The following is a 24537-nucleotide window of genomic DNA, read 5'->3' on the forward strand; positions in this document are numbered from 1 at the left end:
AACCCAGTGCTTCACATGTGCTAGGCAAGCGCTCCACGCTGAGCCCCAGCCCCGGCCTAGTTCTGTGGTCTTCTCGTGTGGCTTCCTGGGCCGGGGGAGGCCATGTGGCAGAGTGGACAAGCCAAGGAGGCTGGTGTAGTCAGTCCCTGTCGAGTTACTGAACCCGTCCTAGTCTGCTCAGACTTCTTGTTACATAAGATAATGACGCTCTCATGACCGAAACCACTTTCGGCTGAGATTTCTGCTACAACCGAAGCATCCCAATTGTCCTAAGGATGGACAGAGATCCTCATCGGTCCTGAAAGAGGCTACAGCCAAAACGGCCGATGAGGGAAAGCTCGGGGCCTTTACAGGGCAGTGCTGCTCAGCAGGCTTGCGACTCCAGAGCTCGCAGGCCACGGCCCGGACTCGGTTGCACCGGGCCCCGCCAGAGCTTCTGGTGCGGCTCCAGGAGGAGACCCGGCCCTAAGGTCCAGCGGGGAGGGGAGGCGGGCGGGGCGGGCTCAGCGCCGACCTCCGCGACGCCGCCCCTCGGCTCGGCGCGTTCCCTCTGCGGCCAGCCGCGTGGGGATCACGTGCGGCGCGGGGTCAACGGCTTGCAAAGGCTAAAAGCCTCGGCCTCTGGGAGGGTCAGGAAGACGGCCCGGTCCAGACAGCTTCCCGCCCGCAACGCGGATCACTCAACGACAAGCCTGGACTCGGAGACCCCGGCCCGCGGCCGATCTGCACGCGCGCCCGCACGCTGCGCCCTCCACCGCCCGCGTCGCGCCTCGGGAGCCGCCCCGCCCGCCCCGGCACGCCCCGCCCGTCCCCGAGCGCGCGCCCGCGCCCGGAGCACCAATCGCAGTGGCGCAGGCCGGCAGGCCGGCGCCCATAGGCCACGCCCGCGCAGGCCTCACGCGCTGCCGCCACGACTGGGCAAGCTGGCTGCCAATCAGGGCGGAGCCGCCGTGGCCTCAGCCAATGGCAGGAGGCGGCCGGGGGTCGGCGACCGGGGCCGCTCTGTCAGCCACCGCCCTCGGCCCGCACAGGTCCCGCCGCTCCCCCACGCCACGGCCGCGTCATGCCCCACGCTGCCCGGCGCTAGAGCCCGGGCCGCCGCCCTCCCCGCCCGCAGCCGCGCCCACCGCCCAGAGCCAGAGGGATGGTGGTAGTCACGGGGCGGGAGCCAGACAGCCGTCGCCCGGACGGTGCCATGTCTAGCTCCGACGCCGAGGACGACTTCCTGGAGCCGGCCACGCCGACGGCCACGCAGGCGGGCCACGCGCTGCCGCTGCTGCCGCAGGAGGTAGCGGACCGGGGCGGGGCGGGGGCAGCAGGTGCAGGCAGGTCCCACCTGGGGCGGGGTGGGAGGGGACAGGTGCAGGCAGGTCCTGTCTGGGGCAGGGTGGGTGGGGACAGGTGCAGGTAGGTCCTACCTGGGGCGGGGTGGGAGGGGACAGGTGCAGGCAGGTCCTACCTGGGGCGGGGTGGGGTGGGGACAGGTGGAGGCAGGTCCCACCTGGGGCGGGGTGAGGTGGGGACAGGTGCAGGCAGGTCCTACCTGGGGCGGGGTGGGGTGGGGACAGGTGGAGGCAGGTCCCACCTGGGGCGGGGTGAGGTGGGGATAGGTGCAGGCAGGTCCTACCTGGGGCGGGATGGGGTGGAGACAGGTGCAGGCAGGTCCCACCTGGGGCGGAGTGGGGGACAGGTGCAGGCAGGTCCCACTTGGGGGCGGTAGATGCAGGGAGGTTCCACCTGGGATGGGATGAGGGGACTTGTGCAGGCAGGTCCCACTTGGAGCAGGGTGGGGGACAGGTGCAGGCGGGTCCTACCTGAGGCAGGACCCACTTGGGACAGGGTGAGACCCGGGCAACCCAGAGCAGCCCTGCTCTCCAGCAAAACCCACTGGCCTGTGGCAGGTCAGTCATGTCCCTGTCCCGGGAGCTCCCCGACGCCTGGCCCCTCCTTCCACCACCAGCTGGCCCTGAGGTTGATTTACTTCCATCCTTGCATCCACCTTTGTGGCTGGAGCATGGCAGGTGAGCCACCTCCTCCCAGGAGATGATGGTGTCTTCCAGAGAAGCCAGTGGGAGGCCTGGGCCAGCACCACCCTAGCTGCCCAGGGGGCTGGCAGGGCTAGTGCAGGTGAGGAGCAGATGCAGGAAGAGAAGTCCTCCCTCAGCAGCCGAGGGGCCCTCCTGCACTGTGGCTTCACTGGTCTTATGATATGATAGTGATAGTATACCATAGCATCCTATTAATGCCTGACGTGACCTCCGGGGGAAAGGAAAGGTAGACCTGAAGTCAGAGGCAAGGAGAGCACATGAGGTGCAGAGAATGGACCCAGCCCCAGAGGGCTGGGCTGCAGAGAGCATTTCAGAGCCCTGAACTCCTGGCATCTTGGGAAACTTGTGAAAACAAGCAAAATTCTAAACATACTCTCTGCAGTTGGGAAAAATAGCCAGCAGAGACATATTTTTGTGCACTGTCATTGAGGAAATGATGTGGCTTGAGGGAAAGGGCACAAGACCTATAGACTGGAGACTCCAATGCTCCCTGTGAGCACCAAAACTGTGTTTTCGATTTTTTTTTTTTTTTTTTTTTTTTTTTTTTAGACAGGATCTCACTTAAGTTCTCCAGGCTAGTCTTGAACTGGTGATCCTCCTGACTCCTCCTCCCCAGGACCTGGGATTACAGGTGTATGCCACCACACCTGGCTACTTTTGTTTTGTTTTGTGGTTCTGGGGATTGAACCAGGGTCTCACACATGACAGGCAAGTGCTCACTGAGCTACATCCCCAGCCATCAGTTACTTTTTTTCAGGCTGGTGCTATAGCTCAATGGTAGAGCGTTTGCCTGGCGTGTGTGAGGCCCTGGGTTTGATCCCCAGCACCCCCACCCCACACATACACACACAAAATTGCTTTCATTTTCATCTGTTTCAATTCTTATCTCTAACGTGGAACAAACACATGGATTGGTATCAAATATCCTTAGAAAAGATTAAAAGAGCTCCAGAAATATAAAATATTACTATTCTAAAACAATATTTGAGTCCTTGGTGTGTATATACCCTGGGTGAAAAGTGGAAGGCATTTCCATGCCCAGGTGCCCAGGAGTCAGTACAGACCTACAGAGATGCAAACTGCTCGTTTTGTTCCTTCTTCTCTTGTCTATAAACCTTATGTCTTCCCCCAGCCAGGCCGTAGGTATGTTCTATGTAACATATTCATATCCAACTTTATGTTCAAAGAATTTGAAGGCCGGGAACAGATACAGAGACTGACTAGAGCCAGAGAGGTGCCCTGGCATTGAGAATTCTAGCTGGTCTTGAGGAATTTCATGGGAAATTGGAGAACTGGCTTTGTTTCTTTCAGTTTGGTGGAAGCCACTGCAGTGACAGGCGTCCACAGCAACACCAGCCTGAGTGCCCTGGGGACTTTGAGTTTCCCAGGGCAATCTGTGCTGTCACCCTCCCATCCTCACCAAGCCCTAATCTTCTCCCTCTGCAGAGTAAGTGGGAGGGAGGTAGAGGGATGAGAACTGGCTGCCTGGACGTTCAGGGGACATGGGCTAATCTCTGCTCTGGGTGGCTGTCCCTGCCTCGGTGGGCAGTGAGGGCTAGTGGAGTGGATGGGCAGCAAAAAACACCTGCCCACCTGTTGTGCTAGTTGCAGAAGCAGGAGTGTGGTGTGGAGTGGAGGCAGCTGTGCTGGGGCATAGGCCGAGGAGCAGGTACCCACGGGGGAGGGACTTGGACCGGAACTTTCAGAAGGAGTGGAGGCTGCCAGCCTGCATGGCGCCTGGTGTGACTCAGAAGAGGAGACTGGCTGGGTTAGCAGGTCACCTTCGTCCAAGGTGCCCTCTGCAGTGCGCAGTCTGCACCTCCAGCCGGGTGCTGTCATTTGCTAGATGGACAGAGGAATAGTGGTCAGAGCGTTGGGGGAAGGAAGGCAGTGTGAGCCAGGCAAGAGGACGATGAGTCAAGGACGTGGAGGGAGGACAGGAAGGCCTGGACTCTGATGAGATGGAGAGACCTGGTTCAGGAGTCTCAGGATGGACTCACAGGACTGAGTGACCATGGGAGGAGGGAGAAGGGAGGAGGAAGAAGCACTCAGAATGCACCTGGGCTTGGAGAGGCTGAGCGGAGGTGTGCCCATGGCAGGAAGCCCCCTCACACACCGCCTGAGAACTCTGGTTGTCCCTTCCAGTTTCCTGAGGTCGTCCCCCTCAACATCGGAGGGGCTCACTTCACCACACGCCTGTCCACTCTGCGGCGCTACGAGGACACCATGCTGGCAGCCATGTTCAGCGGACGGCATTACATCCCCACAGACTCCGAGGGCCGGTACTTCATCGACCGAGATGGCACGCACTTTGGGTACGTCTCTATCTGCAGCCAACTCTGCCATCCAGCAAGTGAATTGCTCAGGCGTAGGTCTAGGGCTTCAGCATCTCACATGGCACCCAAAGAGTCACGTGGGGTTTAATACATGTGCTCATTGAATTGGGCCAGAATTCTGAGTTGCTTTGCCAGAGGAGAGCCAGAGCAATTCCAAATATCACACACCAGCTGGGTGTGATTAAACTTCTAAGCTGGGTGCAGGCACACGCCCAAGTCAGGAGGATCACGAGTTCACATCCAACCTCTGCAACCTGGTGAGACCCTGAGCAACTCAGCAAGACCCTGTCTCTAAATAAAATATAAAAAAGGGCTGAAATGTGGCTCATGGCCAAGTGCCCCTGAGTCAATCCCTGGTACCAAAAACAGAAGCATCCTGTCAGCCCCGCACCTGGTGGAATCACCCGCCTAGAGGACACGGCTGGTCTCACCTAGCATTGGGGGCAGCCTAAAACAGCCACTGGAGAGGACCTCAGGCCCAGATTCTGGGCTCCACATTGCCACGCAGAGGAAGCACAGTGTGCAGCGTGACTGGACATCTTCAGTCACTTAAGACAGAAACGCTGACCAGAGGGCCAATGAGGGCGTGCCATACCTGTTTTCCAAGAAAAGTAACAAACCCCACTTATTGTAATCTTAACACTAAAAGATGTGAACACACAATGTCCAAAAAACGCCCTTCTGAAGAAAAGGCTTGATAAAGGATTTAAGGACTCTGTGCCTCAATTTCCCGTCTGTTACAGGAGGAATTGGGGCCACTCCACAGCCTCTCAGGGTTGAGGACTTTGGTGTGACCTCTGGCCAGGTGCTTTTCAGAGCCCTTGGCTGGGATTTTTGTTCCTTTGGTGCAGAGGAGGTGACTCAGAGCCCACATGGTCCTTGGCCTTGGCGCACATGTCCAGGGAGGCAGCTCCAGGACTGCACCCCCATGCTGACCTCAGGTAGTTGCTGCTTGGGGGAAGGGTCATTCTTACGCTCAGCAAGGAGCCTCTGGCCAGGTGATGTGCTTTGAAGCATCTGGGTTTCCCCAGAGGGCTACCAGCTTCCTCTGATGCTGAGAAAACAAAGTGTCCATCACTGTGGGACTTTGAAAAGGCTTTGTTTGCAGATTGTTTGTGGAGGAAAGTGCTGGTCCTAGCGGCGGCCTCCTAGCTGGCCTCGCCCTGGAGTCTTGTTTTTCCGGGCTTGTGAAGGTTTGCTGAAGAGCCCTGAGGACCAGGGTTAGAAGGGATTGTGAGGAGGGGGACCAGGGTTCAGCTCAAGGCCCTGATGTGCCCATGCCAGGTGGCCGTAGCTGAAGGGTGCCAGAGCCTGGCCAGGGCACAGCAGAAAGCAAGGTAGCAGAGGCGTGTGCTCCTGTCCGTACCCAGCCAGAGGCTGCTCGGGCCCTTCCTGGGACAGTCCCCCTTGTGATCAGCACACAGCGCTGTGGTGTGAATACTTCTCGGAGGCCTGGGCCTAGAGGCAGCTGGTCTGAGCCTCTGGCGACTGTGGCTCCTGCAGCAAGGGTTTCCGTGGCTTCCATGGACCCCCGGACCTCCTTTAGAACGGAGGTGGGAGGGCACCAGGCTGAGGTCACTGGCACAGGACTGAGTGGGCAGCAGTGAGCAGTGTTGACACATGGGCACTGAGTGCTCGCAGCCGGCCAGGCTGCAGGCCGGTCCTGAGGCCATGGAGGTCTTGGGTCTACCTGTTCCCTTCCCACGCCCATCAGCAGAGATCTGAACACTTTTTTGGGGCTGGGGATTGAACACGAGGACACTCGACCACTGAGCAACATCCCAGCCCTGTTCTGTATTTTATTTAGAGACAGGGTCTCCCTGAGTTGCTCAGCGCCTTGCTTTTGCTGAGGCTGGCCTTGAATTCCTGATCCTCCTGCCTCAGCCTCCTTAGCCTTTGGGATTACAGGTGTGCACCACCGCACCCCACTAGATCTGAATACTTAGCACCAACTGAAAAAGTGTGAAAACAGAAAGACTGAATTTTTTAAAAAAGCATATGTGATTTTTGGGTGTCCTGAAACCGGTTGGTCCCAACACTGGGGTCAAGCACTTTATGTTCTCCGTGTGAGGACATGGACCAGCTGGCGTGCTGGGCGTGCTGGGGGACTGTGCCATTTGGCAACCCCTTGGTTACCTGCTGCTCCTCACAGTGCCTGGGAGGAGTTAGCAGAGACCTTACCAGGGCTGTTCCTACCAGCCAAACGCTGGAATCAGCCCAAGCGTCCATCACCAGAGGATGGGTAAACCACGACAGGCTACTTCAATAATAAGTCGTGTAAAGAAACGGTGAGCAGGCCACCACTGTCACGGGCAGCCTGCGGGTGGACCTGAGGGACATGCACGGGGCTCCACGCAGCTCTACCACCAGCCTGGGAGAGCCCAGCATCCTCTGGGCCGGCTGGGAGGGGCTCTGCAACCTGGCCTTGGAGCAGGGAGACAGTGTTTCCTGCTTAAGCAGTAACTGGGTTTTATCACCGAGATGGGAGCATTGGGGCTGAGGCTGCGGCCTAGGGTAGAGCGCCTGCCCGCTGGGCACGGGTTCCAGCCTGGGTGCCACCTCCAGCCCCCTCAGCTATCTTTCCTTCCTGCTCAGAAGTGCACTGAACTTCCTGTGTTCAGGACCTTTCCAGTCACAGCCGGGGACATAAATGCTCCATCTCTGTATGTGTATGCTTGGGGACCAAACAGTGGCTCTTCGGTGGCTCCTGTGTGGCTGATGCTGATGGTGGCCCAGCTGCGGGGCATTTCCCAGGTGCAGATGTAACGGCCTCACGCAGAGCTGTTGTCTCCTCTCATCTCACAGCCAGGCCAGCTGGCGTCTGGTCCAGACCCTGCCTCTGACTCTGTTCCTGAGCTTCTCGCTGACCCTCTGTTCTCCTGCTCAGAGACGTGCTGAACTTCCTGCGCTCCGGGGACCTGCCGCCGCGGGAGCGCGTGCGGGCCGTGCACAAGGAGGCGCAGTACTACGCCATCGGGCCGCTGCTGGAGCAGCTGGAGAACATGCAGCCGCTCAAGGGCGAGAAGGTGCGCCAGGCCTTCCTGGGGCTCATGCCCTATTACAAAGGTGAGGCAGGTGCCCTGCGTGTGGTGCGGGAGGGTCTCCGCCAGGGCATGCGGTCCGAGTTCCGCGGGTCCCAGAGCTGGGGATGCCGGGCAACTCGGCCGAGGAGGGTCGCGGCTGCCTCCAAAGGCCAGCCTCAGCCGTGGGTTCCCTTTTGCTGGAAGAGGGGCGACTGCGCTTAGGCCCGTCCCCTGGGTACCCCAGGCCCTTCCCCGTGCGCTGGCGCCCCGTGACAGGTGCTGTGTCCGCCCGCAGACCACTTGGAGCGGATCGTGGAGATCGCCCGGCTGCGGGCGGTGCAGCGGAAGGCCCGCTTCGCCAAGCTCAAGGTCTGCGTCTTCAAGGAGGAGATGCCCGTCACGCCCTACGAGTGCCCCCTGCTCAGCTCCCTGCGCTTCGAGCGCAGCGAGAGCGACGGGCAGCTCTTCGAGCACCACTGTGAGGTGGACGTGTCCTTTGGGCCCTGGGAGGCGGTAGCCGACGTCTACGACCTGCTGCACTGCCTGGTCACGGACCTGTCGGCCCAGGGCCTCACGGTGGACCACCAGTGCATCGGGGTGTGCGACAAGCACCTGGTCAACCACTACTACTGCAAGCGCCCCATCTACGAGTTCAAGATCACCTGGTGGTGAGCCCAGGAAGGGCGCCCCGACCCCGGAGCACCGCGTCCTGAGGCACAGCTCCAAGGGCCAGGAGGCAGTGCCGCCCCATCTCATGGCCGAGGCCCTTAGGGACCCGGGGCTCTCAGGCTGCCTGGGGCTGGTGGGGTCCAGCCAGGGCCTGGGCAGGAAGCTTAGAGGGGCGTGGGCCCCGCCCCACTGGAGAGCGCCTGCGGGTGAGCCGTGGCTGCGTGGGCGCGCTGGCCTGGGGCTGGGCCGCGCAGGGGGAGGGGTGGGCTGGAGTCCTCAGAACGCTCTGGCCGCCTCTTGGAGACGCGGTCCCCGTTGCCAAAGCCACGTACCAGGATGGCCTTAGAAACCACCGTTGACAGCCCGCCTGCCGGCTCCCCGCCCTCCACGGCTGCCAGGCCAGTGGCAGATGCCTGTCTTCTGCTAACCAGGACAGCGGCTGCTGCTGCGGCTGTGTCTGTGCCCGGCCCCTTGAGCTGCTCCCCGGGAGGGACCTTCCATACCTGTTGCTTTTCCCGCCGCGGCTCTGCGGCTGCTCTGCAGAGGTGCAGGAGGGACTGCCTCCACCGACCTTCCACCTGTCGGAAGAGAAGAGCCCTCAGCAGCCTCTGCCCCTGTGTTTCAGTATCACCCTGTCTGCAACCTGGGGCCACTGGCCAGGCATGGACTGTGTCCTCCAGGGACATGTCCTTGCCGCCTCTACTCCTGGGTAATCATGGTGTCCTGGACGATTCAGGGTGATACCAAAAGGAGCTCTTTTTCACATATAAAGAATTGAGCCAGGCGGTGGGGTGTGCCTGTGGTCCCCACTACTTGGGAGGCTGAGGTGGGAGGACAGCTTGAGGCCACAAGTTCAAGATCAGTCTGGGAAACTAAGAAAGACTCTGTCTCAAAAACAAAAAACAACTGAGAAGGAGAGCACCTAAATCATCCCGGTCGCCTGTGGGGCGTGGAGCTGGCCATGTTCGTCTGGGAAGAGGGCCATACCTCGGGACTTGGCCGAAGTCCTTCATGGGCAGAGGCCGCGGCCTCCTGAGCCCTGTGGGAGGAGGTTCAGGGAGTGGTTTGCCTTCACTGTCGCTTTGGGGTGGGTGGGACCAAAGGAGACGGGGGTCTAGAGGTGAGGGGTGTCTCGAGAACACCGCTGGTCTCAGCTCAGAAGCAGAGTCCTGCGGCGTGGCTGGCGTGCTCTGGCAGGAAGGCCATCCACTTGATGGTGCTCCCTGCTGCTGCCTGCGCTGCTCTTGGATGGACAGAGGTGGCACCTCAGGAGTGGGCAGAGGGCTGGCAGCAGGCCCTTGGCTTCCCACGCTGGGGGGTGCTTGGGGAGGACACTTGTCCAGTTGATGCCTGCGTAGAGGCGGGTCGATACTGTCTCTCTGGTTCCTGCTGGAGCTGCCTGTGTCCCCAGCCCTCCTGCTGTGCCCAGGGGTGAGTCCTCTGCCACCGCAGGGGTTTGGGGGCGAGCTCTGGGCACACTGGGCAGCCAGCCTGATGCTCCTCCACAGAGGGCTGTCCCTGCCCTGCAGGGTCTGAGCCAACCTCAGCCTCCTGGGCCCTGCGATCCTCCCTCCTCAGCCTCCTAGTGCAGGACTGCAGGAACGCCGTGCCCCTGCCTTTACTCTTGTGTTTTGCTGGGTGTTGAAGGGCATGGGGCAGACCCTGTGCTGATCTTCGTCAGACATACCTTGGTTTCTTTTTCCATAAACAACAAAACCTTTGTTTTCTTTTAACCAGTGACCTTTCTACCTTTTTGTGGCAACAAGGACTTTTACTGATGCTGAGAAGCATCTTTACTGAGGTTCCTCGTTTAGCTAGTGGGGTGTGTTGCTGGATGTTCCCCTGTGCCTCCTCTGACCTCCAGGCGCTTCTGAGTGAAGGAGTCGGGGCCCAGCGTGGCCTTCTCTGTGGGAAGCCAGGGCCAGTGACCCCGCCCTGGTGTGGTGGTGTGCAGTGGCCGTCTGGGAAAGCCACATCTCCCAGGCCATGCCTGCGACTGCAGAGGCCAGGAGGGGTGGGCAGGACGGCTCCCAGGGCCCAGGTGGCCCTCACCAGAAGGGTGTGTTCTCTGGAGAGAGGGACGGGAGCTGCCCTTCTCTGACTTGGTGAGGGTGTGAGGGGCAGCACCTGGTGACCTTACGGTGCGGCGCCAGCTGTGATGAGATCCAATGCCAGATACTCACCAGGCCCTCCAGACGGCCAGCCGTGCTCTGGGCTGCGGTCGTCCTGGGTGTGCCGAGCGCTGGGCCTCAGGCCAAGGGGTCTTCCTGCTCTGGTGCCTTGCTGGAGGGCTGGGAAGGACCTTAACCAGAGCGGTGGGGTGAGCGCAGTGTGGGTTAGGGGGCTGAGACAGAGCAGGGACCAGCAGCTCAGCGCTGCCTCCCAGGGCATCCTGCCCACCTGATTCTGATGTAAGGGTGCTACTGTGTGAAGATGACGCACATCTCATTGTCCTTAAAAGAAAGAGGTTTTGGGGCTGGGGATATAGCTCAGTTGGTAGAGTGCCTGCCTCACAAGCACAAGGCCCTGGGTTCGATCCCCAGCACCACAAAAAAAAAAAAAAAAAAAAAAAAGCTTAATAAAGCTATTTGATAAATTTAAAAAAAAAAGGTTTTGCTAGGTGCAGTGACCCACACCTGTCATCCCAGCAACTCAGGAGGCAGGAGGATTAGAGGCCAGCCTCAGCAATTTACAAAGACCCAATAAAAAGCCTCAATCCCTGGTAACCCCCCCCCCCCCCCCGAAAAAAAGGGCCAGATGCTGTGGCGCAGGCCAGTAATCCTGGCGGCTCAGGAGGCTGAGAAAGGAGGATCAGGAGTTCAAAGCCAGCCTTAGCAAAAAGTGAGGCAATAAGCAACTCAGTGAGACCCTATCTCTAAATAAAATACAAAATAGGGCTGGGGATGTGGCTCAGTGGCCGAGTGCCCCTGAGTTCAACCTCTGGTACCAAAAAAAAAAAAAAAAAAAATAGTCAATAAGAAAGACTGGGGTGCTGCTCAGCAGTAGAGCACCCCTTAGTACCAGAAGGAAAGAGGTTCTGCTGTCCAAAGCTGGCAGGTGGCGAGCTGGGTGGGGAAAGACATGTTTGGAATTCTGGAAGCCGCCTGGGCAGTGGGAAGGAGAGGAAGTGGACGGCAGTGGCTCTCCAGGGTGGCAGTGACCTGTCTCTCTGTACTGCGCGGGCGTCTTGGCGTCTGTTGCATGCATGCTGCGCGTGCGCACGCCCTTGTTTGGGCGGGTCCGTGCGGAGCGCAGTGCCCTCCCAGCGGGGCTGCCCCTCTGCCCCACCTGGCCAACTGTTGGCCTTGATAGCCTGAGATGGGTGCCGGGCGCCTCCCCAAGCTCCGCCTGGGGGCTGGGGAAGGCCCTTCGCTCCGCGGCCTCCCGCCTCAAGGGCCAGGGCTCTGGGCTCTGTGACCTCCCCCAGCACGGACCAGGGCTCTGGGCTCCGCGTTCCCCCTCCATGGGCCAGGGCTCTGGACTCCAAGGCCTTCGGCCTCAAAGGCCAGGGCTCTGGACTCCAGGGCCTCCCTCCACCACGGGCCACGGCTCTGGACTGCGGCCAACCCCCATGGGCCAGGGCTCTGGGCTTTGGGCAAGATCCTCCAGGGGAAGAAGAGCACAGGTGTTCAGTTCTTCCGCAGGCCCTCCTGAAGGACACCTCCTCCTGTCACCACGCGTGTCCCCAGGGCAGAGCTGGGCACCTTCCTGGCCAGTACGCCCCTCAGGTGCTCCTGGGAGTCGCCTTGGGGCGGCTGGGCAGGCGAGGGCCAAGGCGCTGGGTGGCCGCTGCCCTGCAGCTCTGGTCACTGCCTTGCTACCTGTGCCCTGCGTGTCGGGGAGGGGCCCCACGGTGCCCTGGGACCACTTGCCCACCAGGGGGCGCTGTCTGCACCCTGAGTGCTCAGGAGCAGAGCGTGTCCACTCGGAGGCCGGAACTTTGCCTGCCTGACCTGAGAAGACGCGAAAGGCAGAGGCTGCTGAGCAGTCCTGGGCAGCGCCCCTCAGACTGGGTGGTGGACACCTGCAGTCGCTGACCCTCGGGGGCGGCGGCCGGAGACCCTGACTCCAAAGCCTGAGGGGACAGGTGGTGCCCCTGCGGTGGAGAGCGGCGGTCCCGCGGCACTCGGGCTCCTCGGGACGCAGTCACCCCACGAGGCAGGCATCGGGAAGGGCCGTGGAGGCCGGTGCCCCAGACGCCGGCCGCCCCTGCCAGCCTGCCCGCTGCGGCCCAGGGCTAGTGCAGAGGGTGCTCAGACCTGCGCAGGCCGCTGTCGCTGGCCACCGGCGTGGTCAGGAGCCGCTCCCGCAGACCGAGAGGTGCCTCGCACGGGCCTGCTGATCTTCAGAGAGGAGGTAGCGGTCCCCGACTTACAGCCTTCTTGACAAGGGACACGTGTCCACGGAGCAGTGGGTGGAGGGCAGCGTGTGGGGGTGCCCTGGCTGCCCAGGCTCCGTGCTCCCGAGGGCGGCCGTGCGGTCTGCCGCGGCACCGCCTGATGGCCGCCCTCCTCCCGGCCTCTCTGCTCGCCTTTCCTTCGCGGCTGTCGGCGGCCTGCGCTCAGAGCTTCACCACCCGAGCAGGTGTGCTTCTGCTGGATCCCTGTTCACGGCGACTTCAAGCCTCGCCTCTAGCGTGACTTTGGAGTGAAGGGCGGCGCCCCGCCGAGCAGAGCGCTGGCGCGCTGTCCTCCCCAGCCGTCCCTGCGTGAGCTCTGCTTTTTCTTTTTTTGTAACGGGGCACTTGACCACTGAGCCACATCCCCAGTCCTTTTTATTTTGAGACAGGGCCTTGCTAAGTGGCTGAGGCTGGCCTTAAACCCGCGATCCTCCTGCCTCAGCTCGGTGTGGGCCGCTGCCCAGCTCTGCAGTGATCTTGTTAACTGCAAGCTTCAACACCACGATTCTTCCTTGGATGAAACCCGCGTTTATAACTAAACCCAGGGGGAAGCTGGCATCCTCACCATCGCGTTCATACCTTTGGGTACCACGACCTCACTTCCTCCACCAAAATGCTCACCCTCCTGGCCACACGGTGACCGTGAGAGCTGGGCTGGGGCGGGCAGCGTGGCCCTGGCGAGGGACTTCCTCTCTCTCTGCTTGTCCTGGGCCGTGGCTGGAGGGCCTGGGAGTCTGCTTGGGATGGCCGGCTCTCCGCAACAGAGGCCTGAGAGGATGGGCTTGTGGAGGTTCCCGTCTGTGACCGCTTGATCCCCTGGCAGCACATCCTGGCTCGAGGACTTGGTGGACTTCAACTCATAGCTGGCAACAAGACAGAAGAGACCAGGGTTGGACAGTGCCCCTTGAGGACCCGTCCCAGGGACGCCCTTGGCACCGCCTCTGGAACTGTCTGCACCCTCGGCAGTGCTGAGCGCAGCCCCAGCCCCTGTCTGTTTTCCGCACATGGAGTCTGTCAGCCCCTCCTCAGCCTCCACGGGGCTGTGGTCACAGGAGTGCTGCCCTCTCCCGCTCTAATCGGCATATTGCGGTTGTGTGTCATGGTGGGATCCTTGGCACATCCGGGACTGTCGTGGGGGCCTTGATGGAGCTGTTGACACATGGGCCTTGGGGACAGTGGTCCACACTGCACGTACCTCCAGCCGCCTCCCACCATGTGGAGACAGGACTTCCGCCTCCAGCCCCTGCCAGGGGGAACTGGAGCCCCCGGAGGCACCCCACAGCAGGGTCGCGGGATGGGGACCGCCCTCCAGGAGGCACTGCTTCCTCAGAACACTGTCCTGCCCTCCCTTGCTTTTACTGCACTGTGTGATCCTGGCAGGTTCTTTGCCCAGCAGATCTTGGGAAAAGGGGCATCCATACTTAACATCACTAAAATCAAGACGTGGGCTGGCTCTGCCCAGGCCAGCTGTGTGTGCTGCTCACTACCCTTGTCTGGCCAGGCCCTTTCCAGCCCTCGCTCTGCTGGCAGCTGTCCTGGCTGGCAGTGGCACCATGCCCCGGGCTGCCTGCTTCTTTCCTCAGGTACGTAGTAGTTTTTTTCTTTTTTGGGGGTCCTGGTGGTTGAGCTCAGGGGTATTAGACCACTGAGCCACATTCCAGTCCTATTTTGTATTTTATTTAGAGACAGGATCTCACTGATCTGCTTAGCATCTCACTTTTTGCTGAGGCTGGCTTTCAACTGGTGATCCTCCTGCCTCAGCCTCCCCAGCCGCTAGGATTACAGGTGTGTGCCACTGTGTCCAGCTAGGCAGGTAGTTTCTCTTTGCTCTCATGTTCCTGCCTTTTCATATTTGGCCTGCTGTATTTGGAGAGCATTTTCAGCCTTCTGCACAGTTTCAGGAGGGGATTCTAAAAAAAGCTGTGTCCACATGCACTAAGGTGGATCCCGCAAAATCCTCTAAGCTCCGTATTTATCTCCACAGCAGCAGGAGAGGCTGTGCCTGCAGGAGTCAAGCTAACGACCCTCCTCCACCCCAGGAAAGAGGAATGAGTGGATATTTTACAAGGAAACCAAGTTTACCAAGAGTCTCTCAACAACAATGCTAAGTTCCCTGCTCAGCCGGCCACATCACCACTAGCTGAAACAGGGGCCATTATTCACTGGGCACGCCCGGAGCCAAGAATGTGTGCCTCAGACGTAGTCACGTATGTTCTGCCCAATGGCCGAAGTTCATTCTGGAAGGTGCAGCTGTTCCCAAGCTCCCACTGGTCCAGAGAGGGAAAACAAGGTGAAGTCCCTCCTCGGTCCTGTACAGGAGTACCCACCATTGCTGGAGGCTGCACCTTCATCCAGAGGCTCCCACTGAGGCCTGACTGTGAACACTGTGTCATTCCCTGTTGGAATGGCAACGCTGAACCTTCCTGGGGGCAACACCCTGGGACATCCTGGACTTGGGGATGGAGATCCATAGGTGGAATTCCCAGACAATCCCTCCAAGGTACATATGTGATAATGGAGGAGATTGATGCGCTGTGCTCCAGGCAGGTGGTGGTGACTGTCTCCTTACCTCCTCTGTCTTCCTAGGAAATAGGTTCAGCTGCTTCCTCCTACCTCAGGTGCACTCCACTATGCCCCCCAGGGCCCCAAGGAGGCCCAAGCCTGGCAGCCTCTCCCTCGTCCCTGGGGACAGCAGTCCTGCGGGTGTGAGCGTTTCGACTAGAGGCCAGGGTCTCCCCCGCAGCCTGAAGCACAGTGAGGCCAAGCAGTGTTTCTCAAGCATTCTGGCTTCAGAAGGTGCACCATTACACGAGCAGGAACTCCAGCTCTGCTGAGGCCAGCCCACACCCAGTGCCCCCAGTGGACACCGGCGGTACTGCACCTGGCCCCAAGGGAGGAAGCCCAACTGGGTGCAGCTCCTCCACCTGGGTGCCACCGCCATTCAAAACCGAGGATGCAGACTCAGGGACCTTCCTTGAGTCGTAAGTGTGCTCATCTTCCTCTTCTTGGGTAGTCTTGCCTACATGGCATTTAAGGCCATTTGTATTATTCAGGAGAAAGAGATTGCACAGTAATTTGAACACTTTATATCTGTAATATGAAGAACTGTTAACTATAATAGAAAAGGAGCAATCGGCTAATAGGAATAACTGTAAAGAATATAGGGCCGGCGCGGTGGCCACGCCTGGAATCCCAGTGGCTCGGGAGGCTGAGGCAGAAGGATTGCAAGTTCAAGTTCAGCCTGAGCAACTTAGTGAGGTGCTAAGCAACTTAGTGAACTCCTGCCTCTAAGTAAAATATAAAAAGGGTTGGGGATGTGGCTCAGTAGGTAAGCACCCCTGGGTTACCTGGTACCAAAAACAAATATATATATATATATATATATATATATATATATATATATATGGTGTGTGTGTGTGTGTGTACACCAGGCATGGTGACACATGCCTGTAATCCCAGTAACTCAGGAGGCTGAGGCAGGAGGATTGCAACTTTGGGGCCAGTCTTGGCCATTTAGCAATACCCTGTCCCAAAGTTCAAAATTATAATAAAGGCTGGGGATGCAGCTTGTGGTAGAGTGCCTCTGGGTTCAATTCCCAGTACCACATTAAAATATATATATACAGGAGTAGTCGATACAAGGAGTGGCCACTCTGGGGAGCCGCCTGTCCTCAGCTCCTGCCTCGGGTCTCTGGTTGACCTGCTGCAGCCGCCCTCCTCAGCTGAGCCACACACTCAGCAGCCGTGCCGCTGCTGCCCTCTCATTTCCTTCACGGTGCTTATTACCAGTGAGTCTGTGCTGTGCTGTCCTTTCAAGGGGCCTTCACACCTGGGTCCCCTGCTGGGAACGGCCTGAGCCAGAGGCTTGACCTGCAGGGACGGGGAGCCCCACGATGGTTTGAAGAGAGGACTCATGGGGGTGGGCCCAGCGTGGAGCACTTACCTAGCCTCGGCGCCGCATGTAGATAAATAAATAAAATAGTGCCCATCTACAACTGAAAATGTTTAAGAAAAGAATTAGAAGAAAGAAGCATGGTGTAAACAGGAGGTGTGCAGCTTGGTACTCCCATACAGGGAAACTGGCCAGGCAGACTCATTCATCATCCCCTGGTGACTGAGTGACAGAAATCCACCTAAGACCCCAGGTACACACAGGTGTCTCTCAGCATTGCCTGTCCTGTGATCAAGGCAAATGAAGTACCACCGGGTCCAGGCAGGACCAGGACACCGTGTGTTAGCGTTGTGCCCCGCAGTCAGGGGCCCCGCAGTCCGCGTCTGTGCTGCAGAACGTGGCCGTCCACCCGCTCTGGAGCTGCGTGGAGGCTGGACGCGTTCTCCCCGGAGAACCTCAGGTGAGGTCCTGGCCCATCGCCGGTGCTTGCTGTGGGCCTGCACGCCACCCTGCCCCGCTGAGTGCCTGCGGGCCTCCTGCGGACGCCGAGCTCAGCGGGGGCACCGGGCCTCGCCGCAGTCCGCACCTGGTTGTCCGCCCGGGCGCACAGCGCCGCCCTCCGCTCCAAGGATCCGGTAGCGCTCAGTCACAAGCATGTTCCCAGACTTTTAAAAGCTACTTCTACCGGTGTGGCAGTGCACACCTGTGATCCCAGGACTCCGGACGCCGAGGCAGGAGGGTCACAAGTTGAAGGTCAACCTCAGCAACTTCGTGAGACCCTGTCACAAAATTTTTAGAAAATTAATTTATGTATTAGTATCAGGATTGAACCCAGTCACATCCCCAGCCCTTTTTTATTTTTTATTTTGAGACAGGGTCTAGCTAAGTTGCTGAGGCTGACTTTGGACTTGTGATTCCCCTGCCTCAGCCTCCCCAGCTGCTGGGATCACAGGCCTGCACCACTACACCCAACCAAAAATTCAAAAAAAATTTACCTCTTTTTTAAAATTTTATTTTTATTCTTTGTAGATGTAATGGCAGTAGACTGTACTTTGACATATTATACATACATGGAGTATGACATATTCTAATTTGGATCCCATTCTTGTGGTCGTACCTGTTGTGGAGTTAACTGGTTGTGTATTCACATATGAACATAGGAAAGTGATGTCTGGTTCATTCTACCCTTTCCTATTCCCATTCCCCTTTCCTTCCCTTCATTCCCCTGTGTCTAATCCCACAAACTTCTATTCTTCCCCTGTCCTCCCTTATTGTGTGTTAGCATCCACATATCAGAGTGAACATCAGGCCTTTGGTTTTGGCGACTGGTTTATTTCACTTAGCATGATAGTCTCCAGATCCATCCATTTACTGGAATATGCCATAATTTCATTCTTTGTGATTAACATTCCATTGTGTATATTTGCCACTTTTTTTTATCCATTCATCTGTTGAAGGGCACCTAGGCTGGTTCCATAGCTTAGGCATTGTGAATTGAGCTGCTGTAAACACTGATGTCACTTTAGTATGCTGAAATAGTAAATTTTTTTAAAAGAAGGGTCGGAGATGCAGTTTAGCGGTAGAGCACGCTGGGTTCAATCCCCAGTACAATAAGAGTCTTCTGCCTTACACATACTTCTATTCCTCACCAGTGTGATATCCAGTCCTTCCCACATGTGTGCAAACACAACCCCCGAGCCCTCAACTCTGTTTTTGGAGGGGTACTGTGCTTTGAAACCAGGGACACTCTACCACTGAGCCACACCCCAGCCCTTTTTATTTTATTTGGACACCGGGTCTTGATAAGCTGCCTGGTCTGACGTTTGATTGTGATCCTCCTGCCTCGGTCTCCCCAGCTGCTGGGATCACAGGCGTGGCCACCACGCCAGGTTCCTACTCTTGTTAGGATGAACCCTTAGAAACGAGGGAAGAGCCAGTGGAGGTCTTTCTGAAATGACTGCCGGTGTGGGCCGCCGTCACCCACAGTGGTCTCGGCAAGACAGACGTGCCCTGCTGACCTGGAGCACTGATACCTGATCCTAGGGCACCTGCTTGACCCCCGTGAGCAGCCTTTAGCGCTGCCGACTACACGTCTGGTCACCCAGCGCGGCCTGATCTCAGGCCCACCATCAAGGGCCTCGGCACCGGACGCCCCTCCCTCCCGGGACTGCCTGCGCCCCACTGTGTCAGGCCGCCCTTTCCAGTTCAGGCTGGTGCTGCCCCGCGCAGGGCAGAGCCCAGAGAGCCCCTTCCTGGGAGCCGGGAGGCCAGGGCACATGCTAGGCAGGCCTGAGGTGCGCCTAGTGGCCCGCGGAGCAGACGCGCTCCCGCCCCTGGATCCAGGGATGCGGTTCCCGCTGCTAAACCGTGTGAACCCGGGAGGTGGGGAGGCAGCGGCCAAAGGGAGGCCGGGTGAACCGACATCTCGCTGGCTTCACGGAGGTGCGCGTGCCTCCCTGCCCCACAGGGACCTCCGTTTTCACTGGGCTTACCATGTGAGTTTAGTATGGAGCCCAGGCTGTTAGCGGTTTCTTGAAGCCTTGCCTCCTGTAAACATAAGAAAATAATCATTTCCTCTGTGGGGTCAAGTGAAAAAAGGAGAGGGTCAATCTTAATCTTTTAAATTTATGTGTTAAAGGTTTGATACTAGTTGTTTTTTTATTTATTTTTTTTATTTTGTTGTTGTTGGTACCAGGGATTGAACTCAGGGGCACTTGACCTCTGAGCCACATCCCCAGCCCTATTTTGTATTTTATTTAGAGACAGGGTCTCACTGACTTGCTCAGTATCTCACGTTTGCTGAAGCTGGTTTTGCACTTGTGATCCTCCTGTTTCAGTCTCCGGAGCTGCTGGGATTACAGGCATGGCCATGGCACCTGGCTTGATACTAGTCTTTGAAGAACTAAAAACTCTCGGGTCTGGCAAGGGGTGAAGGGAGATTGGAAAATAAAGATTCACAGACACGTATCTTGAAGATTAAGATGGGACCAGGTGGAGCTCTGCTCTCTGATGGGGACGCAGATCTAAAGAGTTACGCCATCTTTATTTATATGTGCCTCATTATCAGGTTAAAGACTATGCCACCATTATTCTTGGTATTCAGGAAAGTTACAGAGACCAGGACATCCATGTAGCTTTTCCACAGTTGCAATCCACAGTTGCAAAGTGCTCTCTGTGTGGCTCTCAAGAAAGTCCACTGTTAACAGTTACTGTAAGGCGGCAGGAACCTGGGAAGCGAAGCTGGTGGAACACTGTGACTGTCTAGATAAGAGTTCCTTCCTTCCCGGAGCTGTGCGCCTGAGATCAAGGTCAGAGCTGGTAGGACCCTTGCACAGCCTCCATGCAGGGCATTGCCACAGCAGCCAGGCATCCTGTGCCCTTGCACAGGAACATTCCCAGGCACCAGGCATGCCACAGCCATGAGGGCATCAGAGACCCCAATCTCAGTCACTGCTGTCCCATCCTCTGATACTCCTCTCAACATCTCTTCCTGTATGATAAAGACATGACAGTTCAATTACAAACCAGTTAAGACTAGTCAGGAAAGATTTGTTTCTTTCATATAATCACTGCTAAAAATAACAGTTCAACATAACTAAAGTTAAGCTGAACACAGTGGTGCACATCTGTAATCTCGGCTACTCAGGACCCTGAGGCAGGAGAGCCACAAGTTCAAGGCTAGCCTGGGCAATTTAGCAAGGCCCTGTCTCAAAATAAAAAGGACAGGGATGTAACTCAGTGGTTGAATGCCCCTGAGTTCAATCCTCAGTAAGAAACGAATTCATATTGACACAATAATAAATACATAAAAGAAATGAAGGTTACTAGAGTAAAATTATAGCAAAGAAAATAGAATGATGAGTTAGAAAATATCCATTTTGTAATCCATCATGATTATAACCAGTTCAGGCAAGAATCATTAATGACCAGGCACAGTGGTGAATGCCTGTAATCCCAGCAGTTTGGGAGGCTGAGGCAGGAGGATGGAAAGTGCAAAGCCAGACTCTGCAATTTAGTGAGGACCTGTCTTAAAATAAAAAAATTAAAATGGCTGGGGATGTGGCTTGATAGTAAAGCACCCCTGAGTTCAATACCCCAGTACCAAAAAAAAAAAAAAAAAAAAAAAAAGAATCATGAATGGACACTGAAACCGATGGATAAAAACTTGAAGACTCACACTCTCAAAGCATCTTCCAATGAATTGCTCACGAATTACAGAAGCAAGAAGCCTGACCTCGCAGCGGAACTGCGAGTCCCTCTGCAGTGGTAGGAAGCGCCTTGGCCCCCCCAGCCGGGGACAGCAGGCTTCTCGTGACCCCACAAGCTGCGCCGAGAAGCCCATGCTAGTTATGTGACCTTCCTGACAAAAGCAAGTAGCCTGAGTCCAGTCCTGGGAAAAACACGGGACAACCTGAAGGAGGACGTCTCCACGTGACTGGTGCTGGCGTCCGGATTTGAACTGTCCCTCAAGGCCAGTGGTCAGCCTGCAGGGCCGTCAGGAGGCGGTGGTGCCTTCAGAGGCCGACCTCCTGGGAGGGAGCCTGTCTGCCTCCTGCACCCTGCTCCCCGCCACGCCACACCCGCAGACCAGAGCAGAGGGTGGGCATCCACCCACGCAGACTCTGAATGGAGCAAAATGAGCCTTTCCTCCTTTCTCTTTACCTTGGTCACAGTGACAGAAAACTGGCACAACTACCCTGTGCTTTTCAAAAATGTCAAGGCCATGAAAGACAAAGATGGACGAGCCGTTACAGACTGCAAAAAGGACATGCGACTAAGTGGCCCTGGGCCATATCTGAGGCCTGGCTGGATGTGATTAAGACAACTGGTGAAATTTGAGTAAGGGAGTGAAATTGTGTCCGTTTCCCTGACTTTGCTGTGGTTCTTAAGGAATATCTTTCTTCTTTGGAAACACACATTGAAATATGTAGGAGTGAAGAAGCAGGATATCTGCAACGTATTCTTAAATTCTTCAGAAAGACGTGTGCATGGAGTGAGAATTGTGTGTGTAGAGAAGATTGAGCAAGCGATCAAGAAAGTGGTCAGATTCACCAATCCAAGGAACTCAAGCGGGGGCTGTGGTAACCAAGCTGCTGACAGTTAAAGAGGGACGTCCGGAAAGCCAGGAGAGGCAGCTTGTCACAGAGTCTCCAAGTCTGTGAGAGTGTGAACTGATTTCTTACCAGAGGCCCTGATGGCAGAAGGTGGTGGGGTGGCGCTTCCCAAGTGCAAGGAGGAGAATCCGTCAGCTCAGGGTTCTGCACCTGGTAAAACTGTTCCTCAGGAGCGAAGGGAAATGAAGACATTCCCAGACACAAAGCTAAGGCGTCTGTTCCTGGTAGACCTGCACTGTGAGGAGTGGCACTGGGCACAGTGGCTCATGCTGTGATCGTAGTGACTCAGGAGGCTGAGGTAGGAAGGCAGCAGGTTGGAGGCCAGCCTCAGAAACTTAGCAAGGCTGAAAGTGACCTAGGGAGACCCTGTCTCAAGAAGAAAAATTTAAAGAAGGGCTGGAAATGTGACTCAGTGGTTAAGCACTTGAGTTCAGTCTCTAGTACAAAAAAAGGAAGAAAATAAAAGAAAAAGTTAACTTGTAGGGCATGCCTGTCGTCCCAGTACCAGGAGGCTGAGGGAAGAGCTTCACAAGGTCGAGAACACAGGGGGCAGCACAGCACCACCCCATCTCAAAAAAAAAAAAAGGAAACTGGACAGAACAGGAAGCCACGTAGGACATGGAGACAGACCACCGAGTCCACGCTGTGTTTTGGTTTGTGATGCTCCTTTCCCGTGTGAAGCAAAGGCAATGGCAGAGCATGAAGCACACCAGGATGAGGGGCAGGCAGCCTCTGCAGGTGGGCCCCCGCGCAGTGCGGGCCAGGCTGGGTGTGGGCAGGGCCTGGCGAGTCCTACCCATCACCATCTCTCTGAGTGTGCCTTGCAGCCTCAGCGGCCGCAGCCCCTGCACAACCCTGCTGTCTGCGTGGCTTCCCAGCACACCACCGCAGGCAGCGCCATTGGCGGGCTCTGGAGCTGGTGACCCGCAGGCATCACGGTGCTAGGAAGGCACCTGCTTGCTTCCTCTGTGCCCCTGCCTTTTACCAGGTGCAGAGATGGACCAGCTGTGTTCCAGGCTGGATGACAGCCTCCTTTGTCCCGAGCCCGCCCCGTGACGCAGCTTGTGGGGGCCGGCTGGTCTTGGTGCTATCGTGGCCCACTCGTCCATCAGGGGGTCCCCAGTGGACTGTCTGTGCCGTCCGGGATCAGTCTGCCGCTCTCCCACCTGTTGCAGCCAGTTCTTTTACCCTGGATCTTCCGGGAGCATAAGTGGATTAAGTGGCTCCCATTAAAAGGCAGAGGTTGGTGGAATTAATTAAATGGAGAAAACACCTGGTCTATTTATATGCTTTCTGTAAGAGACTCACTTCATACAAAAATACACAAATAGGTTGAAAGAAAAAGAAAGGAAAATGTGTCTCATGGAAAGAATAACCAAAGGGGACCTGGGTTGCCTTGTTATCAGACAAAATAGCTTTTAAGCCACAAGTGATGGAGAGACAAGGTCATTTGTGCTGATAAAAGATCCCTCCTTTATCATGACTGTGGGCACAGCAGTCATGGACAGGTGTACGCCCAAGAGCAGAACGCGGGAAACAATGCAGAGGGCCGGACACGTCCAGCAGGAGCGGCCGCTGGCAAGGCAGCCAGCACACAGAATCCGCTGTGCCCCACGCGCTGGGGGTGAGCGCTCTGCAAGGACATGAAGAGGGCGGTTCCAAGCCTGGGCGGGGGCTCAGTGCGGGCGCTTGCCTGGCACGTGGGAGGCACCGCGTATAAATGAAGAAATAAGGTACTGCGTCCACCTACAACTGAAAACATTCTTAAAAAGAAGGCAGTTCCGCCCACAATGGCATTAAAAAGAATAAACCACGGGGCTTCCCGGAAGGGCCGCAGGCGGCGCGCGGTTCCTGGAGCTGGTGGTGGCCCTCCTGCCCCCACGCTGTGCATCTCTGCAGTGAGCAGCACAGCTGGGCCGCGGGACAGCTGCCCTCCACCTGCGGGACATGCGCTCCGGCCCCACGCAAGCACTCCAACCTGAGCCTGTGCAGGCCACGGGTACAGAGGGAGCTTTTTAAGTTGGGGGAGGAGGGACACCAAAATTTCTCTGTTCATTCTATGGATTCTGTCAGTTCTTTTTTTCTTAAAGGAATCCAGAGTTAAAACTAGAGTGGTGGGGTTGGGGGACTGCAGTACAGTCCTACACAAAAATGCTCCCAAGAAAACGGGCCTGCCCACATCAGAGTGTGACGGTGCAGGTCTCCTGCCATGTCCTGATCAGGTACCAGCCACCTGTGCTTCAGGCCATGCTCGCCCCGTCCTGGCAGGTGGGGTGAATCGCAGTTTGACTAAGGCAAATAAGATGATGACAGCAGTGCCTGCTTTAGCCACAAGTGCAGCTTGTGGATGAAATTTATAGGCTTTATTTTCATAGTCTTGCAGGAGAAATGTGCAAGCACCTGATGTGACTGTAGACAGGCACATGTTCAGGAGGAGAGGACAGCTGCAGTGAGTGCTCCCCTTCACTTCCCTGTCTCCACTGGGGACTGCACCTGGGCACTTACCAACTGAGCCACACCCCTGCCCTCCTCATCTTTTATTTTGGGACAGGGTCTTGCTAAGTTGCTCAGGGCCTCACTAAATGCTGCTGGCCTCGAACATGTGATCCTCCTGCTTCAGTCTCCCAGTTGTTGGGCTTACAGGATGTGTCACCATGCCCAGCAGGGTGAGTCTTTTCATCATTTACTTTAAACTTAATATACTAAATTTTCTCTTAAGCAAAAGGAGAAATGGGCATGTTATATGAGGAAAAAGTTGTTGAACTTCAGAAAAGTTTTTGTTTTTAAAAAGTGACACAGGATGCAGATTAAATATAACACAATTTAATAAGACAAACAATTCATTGAAAGATGCTTTAACAGGCACAGTTAAAAAAAGATATATGCTGGTGGTGCACACCTGGAATGGCCACAGGCACACTGAACTTCTTCCCTCACTATGGATTCATTCATTTGTCATCACTGTAGGTTTCCTAGAATCCTAAACAACTGAAATCGTACTGCATTGTATTGGCCAGCTTTTTATCACTGTGACAAAATACTTGAGACAATCAGCT

General features: G+C 56.6%; 2 protein-coding genes across 3 annotated transcripts in view; one reads left to right on the forward strand and one right to left on the reverse strand.

Moving 5' to 3' along the window:
- Positions 1-777: 777 nt before the first annotated feature.
- Kctd7 (potassium channel tetramerization domain containing 7) lies at positions 778-10617 on the forward strand. Of its 2 annotated transcripts, none has more exons than XM_047533614.1 (4): positions 778-1288; positions 4194-4363; positions 7190-7450; positions 7703-8027. In XM_047533614.1, exons 1-4 carry the CDS (start codon positions 1145-1147, stop codon positions 7887-7889), a joined length of 762 nt encoding a protein of 253 aa, XP_047389570.1. In that variant the 5' UTR covers positions 778-1144; the 3' UTR covers positions 7890-8027. The 2 variants fall into 2 exon arrangements, with proteins under 2 accessions (XP_047389570.1, XP_047389569.1); XM_047533613.1 differs by having other exon boundaries at positions 805-1288; positions 7272-7450; positions 7703-10617.
- Positions 10618-16158: 5541 nt separating this feature from the next.
- LOC124970626 (translation initiation factor IF-2-like) overlaps positions 16159-24537 on the reverse strand; it is a 33615-nt gene continuing 25236 nt past the window's right edge. The window contains exons 3-4 of the mRNA XM_047534113.1: positions 18860-18914; positions 16159-17146 (exon numbers count right to left, since the gene is read on the reverse strand). Coding sequence (XP_047390069.1) covers positions 18889-18914 — 26 coding nt within the window. The 3' untranslated portion in view covers positions 16159-17146; positions 18860-18888. The remainder of the gene's footprint in view (positions 17147-18859; positions 18915-24537) is intronic.

The sequence above is a fragment of the Sciurus carolinensis genome, chromosome 18 (assembly GCF_902686445.1).
Source record: "Sciurus carolinensis chromosome 18, mSciCar1.2, whole genome shotgun sequence".
Classification (NCBI taxonomy): domain Eukaryota; kingdom Metazoa; phylum Chordata; class Mammalia; order Rodentia; family Sciuridae; genus Sciurus; species Sciurus carolinensis.